Genomic DNA, 12,230 nt, shown 5'->3' with positions numbered 1-12,230 from the left:
CAAATGGTTGTGTGTGTTTTAAACATAGTGTTATACTTAATTGCTGTGCAGTGCTTAGAAAATACACAGGTCATGATGAAAGTTCAAGCTATAGAGTTTTATAAGAATGGTGAAACAAGTAGAAAAATAAGCTGTGCAACTGATGCCAATGTAAAGACTGTGATGTGATGAGTGGTGTGAGGATGTGCCTCACTTTGACAGTGGTGGTGGACCAGCCCAAAAAGTTTGACAACACCTTGCATGTTATCAAAATACAGTTAAAAGTAAATTCTCAGTTTATAATAAAACAATTGAAAGAACAAACTTGTTGGGCTGGTCCACCACCATGCTTGTGGTAAAGGACATCCTAGCATCTTTTGTCATGCCCTTTCTTTACCAACACACTCACATACAACGTGCTGCATACAACTTTTTATCCTTTCTGAAGAACTCTTCTATTATAATTTTAATCCCAAAAATCAGATTCACACAACTTTCTCCTTTCCTAAATTAGATATGTGCTGATTTCCAGTCACATATTTTATTTCGCCAAGAAAAAATGAGAATAAAAATAAAGATCAACTAACAATCATTCACTTATTCAGACAACAGAAAACTAACAAAAACATATGCAATACAAATGTGCAATTTTTAGAATTCTCAAATACAAAATATGAATTGTTGTGTATATGCAAATGGAAATACATATTTGATCCTATTCCTGTTTGAAGTGTAAATGGTGCCAAGTCTGAAATGAACTAAACTTCAAGATAACTATTTCAGGAAGTAGATGAAATTATAATAGATAAGGTTATATCGGTGATATACAGGACCTCCCCACTATGTGATTCATCGTTATATGATAATTCGCTTTTACGATCATTCTTCTTTACTACCCCTTACCCGCTAAATGATCAGTTATGCTCCACTTTTATGATCACCCAAGTGCACATTCACCCTCTCTGCAAACAAGTGTAGTGGCATTTATTTGGGTGAATGATCATAGCACCATGATGTTCCAACAGCCAGTATTTCCAGCACTTGTGTTCACCAACTGTGTTGTGTTTGGAAGTGCCAAAGATTTACCAGTGATATACAACATCATTGACTTTATATTGCCAACCATGGTTTCCAAATGTCCTGCTGGCTCCACTGACTGCCTTGCCAAGGCCAAGAGAGCAAGGACAAGCATCAATCTTGAGATGAAATTGGTGATTCTGAGGCAGCATACTGGAGGAGAAGGGATGAATGCCATCGTATGCTTGCTTGATTTGGCCCAGTCATCTGTCTCCATCGTCCTCAAGAATACTGCCAGCATCAGAAAAGCAGGTGAAGCTTGCACTATGCTCATGGCAAAGACGACCACCACACTTACTCACTACAGTGAGATTAAGTAGGAAAATTTTTTATATTTTATTGCTTTATTCTTGTGTTTGTTTTATTAATGTAACATGTTTTATTACTTTAGGCAATAACTATTTATGATATTTCATATCATATGATATTTCATGGTTTTTATGGGTTTTAGAGACAATTGGGGCACATTCATACAGGTCTTGGAATGCATCCCTTTTTTACCCCACTCATTCTTAACTTGGCTATACGATCATTTGCTATATGATTGCATTTTCAGGACCCTAATTCAATCACATAGTAGAGAGTATATATATATATATATATATATATATATATATATATATATATATATATATATATATATATATATATATATATATATATATATATATATATATATATATATATATATATATATATATATATATATATATATATATATATATATATATATATATATATATATATATATATATATATATATATATATATATATATATAGTTAGTTAGTTAGTTAGTTACAACTACAGATTCATGTCCCATTTACAGCTGCCTCAAGCTGGGCTAGCTTCCCCCAAGTCACTATCTATGTGACTTGGTGCAAGGCCTAATATGGGTTACAAAATCCTTCTGGTCTCTTGCAGATGCTCATAATACCAGGTTCTGCTCCCCTTCTCAGCCGCCACTACCTTGGTTGGCCTACTTGTGCTGCCACTTAATGTGCAGTATAATGCAGAGCCTAGTTTACCTCCACTGGGTCCTTCTGGCCTCCTGTAATGAATTAAACAACTGAGGTCACCAGTCTGTTTATCCCACCCACAGACAAAGATATAATACAACAATCAGTTCCAACAGCTGAGTAAGAGTCACCAGCCACATTCTAGGGAAAAGACAATTATAACAAGTGACAACACGTATAGGGTTGAAGTAGCTCTGTTGGACTACTGCCCTCACATCAAAGCCACCCACTGTCCAACAGCATGTTATAGCCTCTTGCCAAGTAATGTCATTTACAGCCTCCTGGATGGCAGGCCTTGTCAGGGCCTGAGGAGAGAGTAAAGTTCACTACACAGCTCTTCACTTAAGTCCTCTGTGGCTAAACAACCTCAGTCAGCAGTAGCATTTAAAACAAAACAAGAACACAAAGGGACATGAATACTGACAGGTGCCCACAAACAAACAGGAGAGTAATTCACCTCTCACTGTATCACAAAGTACTTGGCTGGCTTTAGCATTGCCAAGGAGTCATGCCCCCCAATATCAGTGTGTTACAAATAACTACACTCACTGGCAGACTGAAGTGGAGACTCCTAAAGCTACCTAGATAGGATGGGACATATGGCTGGTAGTTACTCAATTATCTAGATAAAGCAACTTCATTGTCAAGACCAACTCTTCTACTAAATGCTGGGTGAGACTTAAATTGAATGAACAATGGGAAATAAGGAAATTTAAGTAGGAATATAAGAGACATCTATGCAGGTAAATTTAACACTAAGATCTGTGGACTAGGCTACCCATCAGAGATGTGTCAAATTTTCATTCCCAGCCTTTCTTCTCATCTCTGTCTCTCTTTCTCTCTCCCCTTCCTTCTTTCATTCTTATTTCTCATCCTTTCTTCATTCATCTCTCTACATCACTTTGTGTCGCTGTGCACAACAATATATATATACAGAGGGTGTCTGAGTCATGAAGTGACGAGTTACAAATGTTCAGAAATGCGAGCAGTCTATTCATAAAATGAAATTGTGCTCTTCATATTGTTACCTTTGCTAACCAAAAGTTCAAATTTGGCACTATGCCCCATATTTACCTAGTACGCTGCTTTGCCACTACCCACAGTGCATCAGTATAGCAAAGGACCACCCTCCACCCCAGGACACAGGCCCTTTAGCAGTTTATTCTGAGACGCTAGTTTAAAATTTGTTTTATTTAAACATTTATTGTATTGCACCACAGTGAGTATGGCTTGAGATTCCACTGTATAGAGACCTCTGCCAGTTGGCCTAAGAGAGACATAAAGATGGGACTGTTGTGCTGCTTGGTGTAGAAAGCCTTCTCCATTACATTGTCTATAAATAGGCAGACATACCTGTCATGCTTTCAGTCAGCTTTCAGTCAGCCAGCTTAATAAATTATATGAATAAAGGCTTGTATAACCCAAGAAAGAAAGAGAGAGCGAGAAAGGAAAAAATGTGTATGAGAGAGAGAGAGAGAGAGAGAGAGAGAGAGAGAGAGAGAGAGAGAGAGAGAGACAGTCTCATAACTCAGAGCTACACCTGCCAAACTTTGGCTACACCCACTCCTAAGTCTATGAATAGGCAAACAAACCTTATGCTTTTCAACAGCCATCTTGATTGATTATATGAGTAGAGATGTATACAACCTGAAAAGGAGAGAGAGAGAGAGAGAGAGAGAGAGAGAGAGAGAGAGAGAGAGAGAGAGAGAGAGAGAGAGAGAGAGAGAGGCGTTTCATTTTAACCGAGGTCATATGCCTGGCAAATTTGAGTCTTGCATTTGGCAGAAGCCTCAAGCCTATCACTATTCAGTAGTATCACATCACCCACAAAGCAAAGTACTCTCTCTCTCTCTCTCTCTCTCTCTCTCTCTCTCTCTCTCTCTCTCTCTCTCTCTCTCTCTCTCTCTCTCTCTCTCTCTCTCTCTCTCTCTCTCTCTCTCTCACATGGTATCAAGTATCAAGTAAGTAAGCATTACATTGTGGAACGTATGTTTTTTTTTATAGAAAAATTATTATGAGTTTTGAGCAAAACGACTTAAGAGCAGCCTTCCAGAACATAACTAGCTCATAAATTGAACACCCTCTGTGTGTGTGTGTGTGTGTGTGTGTGTGTGTGTATAATCTTGTACAGTTAGCTCCAAAAATTTTAGTACACATCATGGCAAGGTGAAGGCAATGTTTGGCATGACTACACAGTGGGGCTGAAAATGTCCCCAGGATTAGGGTAACAGATGGAAAAGCTGTTGTCAGTGCTGCCTGAGACAGAAATGCATGCAGTATCTCCATCCCAATTACCCTAACCTTGGGGATAATTCCTGCTCGGTTTTGTGTCATGCCAGACATTGCCCTCCCCTTGCTGTGATGAATACCAAAATATTTGGAGCCCACTGTACCAAATAACTCCCTCGTGCATTGAAACTAGTGTCTTGCCAACAGTGCATCAGCAGAGCGTGTCCTGACGATCCCCTGGTGCTGGAGCAAGTGAACATCTACCTTCACAGTTGTAAGTCCACTGCCTCATTTCTTCATTAGTTCCCCTTATTAGTTCAATGTGCTGCATCAGAGTACACCTCTGAATGTCATTTACTCAATGTTTTTATAAGCTATCACATATATCACATTTTCTAACATGTAGTGTTTTATTTATATACTTTTTTTTTTTTTTCATCCTGGAATATTTCCCTGCACTATATGATATATTTATTCAGTACATAGTAAGCAAGCCTGTTTCCACAGTATCCATGTGCTGCTGATGACACCACATTTTTGCCACCACACTTGTTTAGAAGCATTGACAGTGATGGTGTGTAGTGCTTAACCAGTCCTGACAGCTTTGTATTAGGGGCAGTAATCGGAAGTGTCAGCAGTGCAGAATGATAATATTAATGGTGATGATTCACAATTTTTGTGTTGGTGATTAATAGTGATTAGTTTTACTAACGATGGCCAGTATTGGTGATGGAGGAGGTCACTGGTGGTATTTGGTAGTATTAAAGTAAGTTCTGTAACTTAGGTTACCTTGATAACTTGTCAAAGTGTGTCTCTAAATTTCCTTGATTCATGTGCATGAAAATGCTATAACCAACGCCTGAATAGTTATTAAGTAATGTGTACCGTCAAATGGGCTGAGGGGTGGAAGTGTGAGGAATTCAGTGGAGAGAATGGAGGACAGAAAACTAATAAAGATAAAAGTGAAGTCAGATGTTCTCAGTGAAAGATTAAGAGATAGATCATGTCTGGAGTGAATGAACTGCATGAAGAGAGCACTAAATGAGAGAGGAATGACAGCAGCAAGCAAGAGTGATTTTGTCTGATAGAGGTGAATGAAGAGTGAGGGGGAAGTGCATGAAAATGACATGGTTTCCTTGACCACAGGGAGGGGATGTAGACACATGGAGTGGCCCATTGGCATATGGACTGAGAGTGCAGGGCGCTCTGTAGGAAGTAGCCTGCATCTGCTGTGGTCTCAGGATTGGAGTAGGTGCGGAGTAGGGAAGAGTCTCATTATGAGGGGACAAGGATAAACCAGTGTATACTGATGGGCCAGCCAAAATTAATATTTATCTTATAATTATGCTTGTGCTTCTTCAATGCTGGAAAATGAAGTAATATTTTGCATTTGCATCCAGTGAGTTTTTGTGTTGTACTTGTTCATGTTTTATTTCTTTCACTTCTCTTCCAAATAGAGTGCGATTAAAACCTTTTTATTATATTTGAATATCCAGCCATGTCATCAAAGTGGAGTTAAAAATAAAAATGGTTCTTCAGTAGTCATTAAGAATATAACTTAAGCTGCAAGAAGCCTGTAAGCCTGAAAGTGTCAATCCCTAAGAAGTAGGTGCAGCTGTATTACATGTTTGTCTGTGTATGAATAGCTTTGTGTCTTGCCTCACAGTGGAGCATGGAGGGCCGGCACTAGAGAGGGCTGTGATGTGGATGAGGAGTGCTGAGAGTGACAGTGGCCAAGAAAGCAGTGATGAGTGTCCAGGTCCCACAAATGCCTCCTGCACATTGAGGACAAGTGAGTGCTGTGAGTGATGTTTCTTGGCAGCTGGTAGGGATATTCTGTTCTTTGCAGTTTCCTTATGCTACACTTATGAATTTTTTTTGGTATTGGTTGCTTCAGTCATTTTACAGATACGCCTAAGTATGGCTTAGTATTATTCATTGGCATATTCTTTAAAGCATGATGTGTGTTAGTTGAAAAGGTTATCTTCTAAATGAAACGAATGTGAAGAACAGTAATGGTAATGGAATGTTCAGGCAGTTGAGATAATTTGTGTATTTACCTAGTTGTATTGTACAGGGCATGAGCCAAAGCTCATTTTGTCTTGTTTCCATAACCATATTTATCCAATTATTCTTGAAACATGTACACTGCTTTCTGCAACCACCTCTTCCTTTAAATCATTCAGATTTCAGTAATTCTTTACAGGAAACTGTATTTCTTGATTTTACTTGAACATCCATTCTTCTTTATTTTCTTCCCATGCCCCCCCGTCTGTTTCTCTCCCTCCTCCATCTGGGGTACCAAGTAATTTCTGTCTATTCTTTCTAAATTGTTTACTAATTTGTACATTGTTATTAGGTCTCCTCTTTCTCCTCTCTCTCTCTCTCTCTTGTGTGTTGGTAAACCCATCTCTTCAAGTCTTTCTTCATAGCTTGAGTCTTTCAATTCTGGTACCATCTTTGTCACTTTCCTCTGTATTCTCTCCAGTTTCCATATATCTTTTTTTTTCTGTATAGAGCCCAAACTACTGCTCCATATTCATATCATGCTTGCTATAATTTTCTTTATCATTTCTTTATCTAAATAGTTAAATGCCACCCTAATGTTGGTTAACAAGCTGTATGTAGAGCCGAATATTCCTTTTATGTGCCTTCCAGGTGATATAGTGTGTCCTGGATCATTACTCCAAAATCTTTTTCTTCATTACTTTTCATTATTATTTCTGCCATTTTGTAATTCCATAAAGGCCTCTTTCTACTTTTTCCTATTTCTAACTCATGGCATTTTCTGGCATTAAATTCTAGTTTCCATCTTTGGCTCAATGTATGTAACTCCTTGCAGTCATTTTCATCCGTAATTATTTTAATTATTTTTGCATCATCAGCAGAAAGCTTTATATAATTACTTAGATCATTTGTCATATCATTTATATATATTTGTAACAAAATGGGTGCCAACACAGATCCTTGCAGTACCCCACTTGTTACATAGCACAAACTTGAATTAGTGTCTCTGATTAGTATTCTCATTTCTCTTCCTTGTAAATAATCACCTATCCATCTTTATGTTGCTCCCTTTAGTCCTCCTCCATTTTCTAACTTTCACAAAAGACTTGTGTGGGGAACTTTATTGAATGCTTTTTTTTTGAGATCCAGGTATACCACATCACCCCATCTGTCCCTGTCGTGCACTCCATTTGTTACTTTCATATAGAAGCTCAGTAGATTTCTGATACAGGATCTCCCTTTCCTGAATCCAAATTGCTTTTCTGTAATTATATTTTCATCTTCTAAATATTGCACCCATCTATCTTTAATTACTATTTAACAAAGCTTGCATACAATACTTGTTAGTGACACTGGTCTGTAATTTAATGGTTCCATTTTATTTCCCCCTTTGTATATTGGGATTATGTTTGCCCTTTTCCATTCCTTTGGTACTTTTCCTTCTTTCAGTGAACTGTTAATTATATCCCATATGGGTTCCTCCATTTGTTCTTTGCATTCTTTAATATCCATCCATTTACTTGATATAGTCCCATAGCTTTTATAACATCCAGCTCTTCCAGCAGTTTCTTAATTTCTTGTCTCTTTACTTGTATCTCCTGTATTCCCTCATTGTGATACCACTTTTGGTGCCACAAAATCAGTTTCCTTTGTAAACACAGATTGAAAACTCTCATTCATTAGTTCACTCATCTGAGTAGTTTCATAAGTTCTTCCTTCTCTTTTTAACTTGTTTATGTCATCCCTGTTTCATTTTGTCCATTTACATATCTGTAAAAGAGTTTGGGCTCTTCCTTGCATTTTCTTACTCTGTCATTTTCAAAACTTCTTTCTTCTTCACTTCTTATTATACCATATTCATTCTTTACCTTTCTGTATTCTTCCCTAATATTTCTGCTCAGTTTTCTCATAATTTTCCTCTATGCCCTGTCCTTTTCCTTTTTTTTGGTTCTACTCACCTAGCATTATATCATTCATTCTTCCCAATTTTCACTTTATAACTTGGTACAAACTGTTGCACCCCACTCTATAGTTGCTGAAAAATATCTCATATTTTTCTTGGACTACTTTACCTTCAAATAGTTCTTTACAGTTATTTTTCCATAAAATTTAGTAAGACCTGCAAAGTTTTCCTTAGCATAGTTCTGTCTCCCATTTCTAAAGTGTTAATTTCTGTGCAACACTGTTTCCTTCTGTAGCAATATTTCTGTTGTCACATGATAACTTCTTCCCATTGGACTCAGACAATGTATATTTGGTGTACTTTCTGGAGTTTTTGTAAACACTAAGTCCAAATGTGATGGTTCTTCTTCTCCTCTGCATCTTGTAGGTTCATTCACCCACTGTTTCATTGTATTCACCATCATAAATTCTTATCATAAGTTCTTCCCTCCATGACCCGACATTTTCTTTCACTTCCATCTCCTAGTTAATTCCTTCAGTGTTGAAATCTTCTACTAAGAGCACTTTGTTATTTTTGCTTATCATTTCCTCTATGCTATTTTGTGTGTGTGTGTGTCTGTGTCTGTGTGGACCAATGTTCATTGTCCTATGTAATGTATAGTTTATCATATTTTTTCATGTGTGTGTGTGTGTGTGTGTGTGTGTGTGTGTGTGTGTGTGTGTGTGTGTGTGTGTGTGTGTATTTACCTAGTTGTATTTACCTAGTTGTATAGTACAGGGTCCAAGCCAAAGCTCAATTAGTCCTGTCTCCCTACCCGAATTTGTCCAATCTCTCTTTAAACATGTGCACACTCTTTGCCGCAACCACCCCTTCTTTTAAGTTATTCCATATTTCAACCACTCGATGCGGAAAGCTGTATTTCTTAATATCTCCCAAACAATGACTCTTCTTTAATTTCTTCATGTGTCCCCTTGTACGTCTATCTCCTTCCTCCACTTTTACAACTAGGTCATCTCTGTCTATCTTCTCCATGCCATTTACTAATTTGAACATTATTATCAGGTCTCCTCTTTCCCTTCTTTCTTGCAGTGTTGGTAATCCAATTTCTTCCAGTCTTTCCTCGTAACTTAGGTCTTCCAATTCAGGTATCATATTCATAGCTGTTCTTTGTATTCTTTCCAATTTCCTTATATCTTTCTTCTTGTGTAGAGACCATACCACTGCTGCGTATTCCAGTTTGGGGCGTATCATGTGTGTTATGATTTTCTTCATCATTTCTTTGTCTAGGTAATTAAATGCCACCCTGATATTTGCTAGCAAATTATATGTAGAGCCAAATATTCCATTGATGTGTTTTTCTGGTGATAGCATGTCTTGAATTATTACTCCCAAGTCTTTTTCTTCTTTGCTCTTTGGTATTGTGATTCCTCCCATCTTATACTCCCATGAAGGTCTCCTTTTACTTCTTCCCATCTCCATTACATGGCACTTCTTTATATTGAATTCTAATTTCCATCATTTTCTCCATTCATAAATTCTATCAATATCCCTCTGTAGTTCCTCACAATCCTCTTGTGTGTGTGTGTGTGTGTGTGTGTGTGTGTGTGTGTGTGTGTGTGTGTGTGTGTGTGTGTGTGTGTGTGACATTAAGCTTAAGACATTAAGCTAATGGGGTGCCAGTCTTAAGGGGATGCTTAGAGTAACGTTAAGTTCACCTGCAGCAGGGAAGATGGAGGTGCTGATGAGATGCCTGTCGCTGCTTGTGGCAATGCTGGACTACCCTGCTCACACCTGGGATCTGCAGCGATGGCAGAAGCTGACGCAGGTGTTGACCAAGTTTTACCAGGCCTGGGTCCAGTACGTGTCTTGCAGGCTTACTTTTCTTGCAGTCTTTTGAGTGGTTAGTTAACCATTTTGTACCTGTGGTCATCCTTTGCTCATTTGACTCCTCTTGGCCACATAACTATTTAATAAATTGTAGCATAAAAAAAGTTATTGATAATTATGGGAAAAATGGTGCAGCAGTGAGAGGGTTAATGATTTTTTTGTTGGGGACTTCACTTGCTTTTGGTTTCCAGTGTGGAAGTCATCAGCAACCCTGACTTCACCATTTCAAGAGGCCAGGTTATGTGTACAAGTCACCTTCAGTTGTGTCACAAGAGTAGTGAAGTGCTTCTCAGTTTTTGCTGTTACCAGGTCTCTGAATCTGAATGGGTTCTTTCTTTGGAATTCTTTCCTCTTCTCTTTGGGAGAGAACTAATGGGCTTTATCTCTCTTCTGAATTTGTTCTTGGCATTGGTGTGTCTTCTTTGTGATTAAAAAAATGTTATAGAAATAGTGTGTTGTTGGTGCCATCCCTTAATGTGGGAAGGCATTAACCAGGTAACCTCAGTACCACAATACTTACCCCCTCATCCCTATACTGTCTGAACACTATACTGCCATTCCCACAAAGCAGGCACTATTATTCCTATTGTTATTGTCTATGACTTTATCCTTTACTTACAACATTTTCTGTTTTACTAACTATTTAATTGGTGGTATTATTATTATTGTTTTTTTTAATTTATCCATTTACCTATTTATTTATTTATTTACTTCTTTATTTCTTTCTTTCTTTCTTTCTTTCTTTCTTTATTTATTAGTTTATTTTTTCTGGTGTGTGTGTCAGTGAGAGGAGGGGTTACCTAGTTATATTGTACAGGGTCCAAGCTAAAGCTCATTTGACGTCTCCATACGTGCATTATCCAATTTCTTTTTAAATTTGGTGACAACAATTGTAACCACCTCCTCAGTAAAGCTATTCCAGTGCTTCAATATGGGAAACTATATTTCTTAGTGTCATTGAGACATTTACTCTTCTTAATCTTTTTTATTTTTTATTTTATGTCTTCTTGTACATCTTGTCTCCTCATCCATATGCATCACCAAAACTTGTCTGTCTACCTTTTCCATACAGTTTATTTAATTTGTACATTGTTATCAAGCCTCTCATTTCTTCCAGTTGCTCTTCCTAAGTCTTTTCCTTCAATTCTGGCACCATCTCGTTGCTGTTGTTTGTATTCTTTCCAATTTCTTTGTATTCTTTCTATGTGGAGACCATGAAGCATACTCCAACTTGAGTGTATCAGACGTATCATGGTTATAATTATTGTTTATTTATTTATTATTATTATTTTTTTTTTCATCATATCCATGTCCATGTAGGTGAAAGCCACTCATAATGTTACTTAACATCCTATATGTGGAACCAAATATCCAACTTATATGTTCTTATGGTGACTGTGTCCTAAATAATCATCCCCAAATCCTTTTCTTTATTACTTTTCATCATCATATTTTCACCCATTTTATAGTACCATATAGGTCTCCTTGTACTTTTCCTGTTTCCTACACATGTCATTTCTTAGGATTAAATTCAGGTTTCCACTTTAGGTTTCAAGCATGAATTTTATCCAAATCTCTCTGTAATTCCTTACAATCCTCCTGGCCCTTTATAGCTCATAACAACTTTGCATACAGCAGACATATTAATGTCTGCATACAGCAGACATATAGCTATTTAATTCTTTCGGTATATCATTCATGTAAATGTGAAACATAATTGGTGCTAATACAGATCCTTATGGTAATTCACTTGTTATCTCACCCCAGCTTGAAATTACATTGATTATTGTCCTCATTTGTCTATCCTTCAAATAATCTTGCATCCAACTTAATATGTTGCTTTTTAATCCTCCTATATTTTTCAGTCTCCACAGTAGGCTCATATGTGGAACCCTGTCAAATGCTTTTATATATATATATATATATATATAGATATATAGATAGATAGATAGATAGATAGATAAATAGATACAGATATACAGCCTCCACCCATCCATCACTCTAGTATAAAAGCTCAGCAGATTTAGAACACACAATCTTTTTTGTCTAAATCCAAATTGTTTATCTGTAATTACCTCATTTTCTTCCAAATACTGCACCCATTTGTTTTTTATTACAATTTCACAGTTT

General features: G+C 37.2%; 1 protein-coding gene across 1 annotated transcript in view; it reads left to right on the top strand.

Moving 5' to 3' along the window:
• Nucleotides 1–11,950, top strand: part of LOC135099785 (uncharacterized) — a 30,435-nt gene extending 18,485 nt beyond the window's left edge. The window contains exons 4-7 of the mRNA XM_064002301.1: nucleotides 4,511–4,577; nucleotides 5,970–6,095; nucleotides 9,935–10,070; nucleotides 10,292–11,950. Coding sequence (XP_063858371.1) covers nucleotides 4,511–4,577; nucleotides 5,970–6,095; nucleotides 9,935–10,070; nucleotides 10,292–10,532 — 570 coding nt within the window. The 3' untranslated portion in view covers nucleotides 10,533–11,950. The remainder of the gene's footprint in view (nucleotides 1–4,510; nucleotides 4,578–5,969; nucleotides 6,096–9,934; nucleotides 10,071–10,291) is intronic.
• The last annotated feature ends 280 nt before the right edge of the window (nucleotides 11,951–12,230 follow it).

This window comes from Scylla paramamosain, chromosome 4, assembly GCF_035594125.1.
Source record: "Scylla paramamosain isolate STU-SP2022 chromosome 4, ASM3559412v1, whole genome shotgun sequence".
In the NCBI taxonomy this organism is placed as follows: Eukaryota; Metazoa; Arthropoda; class Malacostraca; order Decapoda; family Portunidae; genus Scylla; species Scylla paramamosain.
The sequence above is the reverse complement of the archived record's forward strand: the minus strand, read 5'-3'. Positions and strand labels throughout refer to the sequence as shown.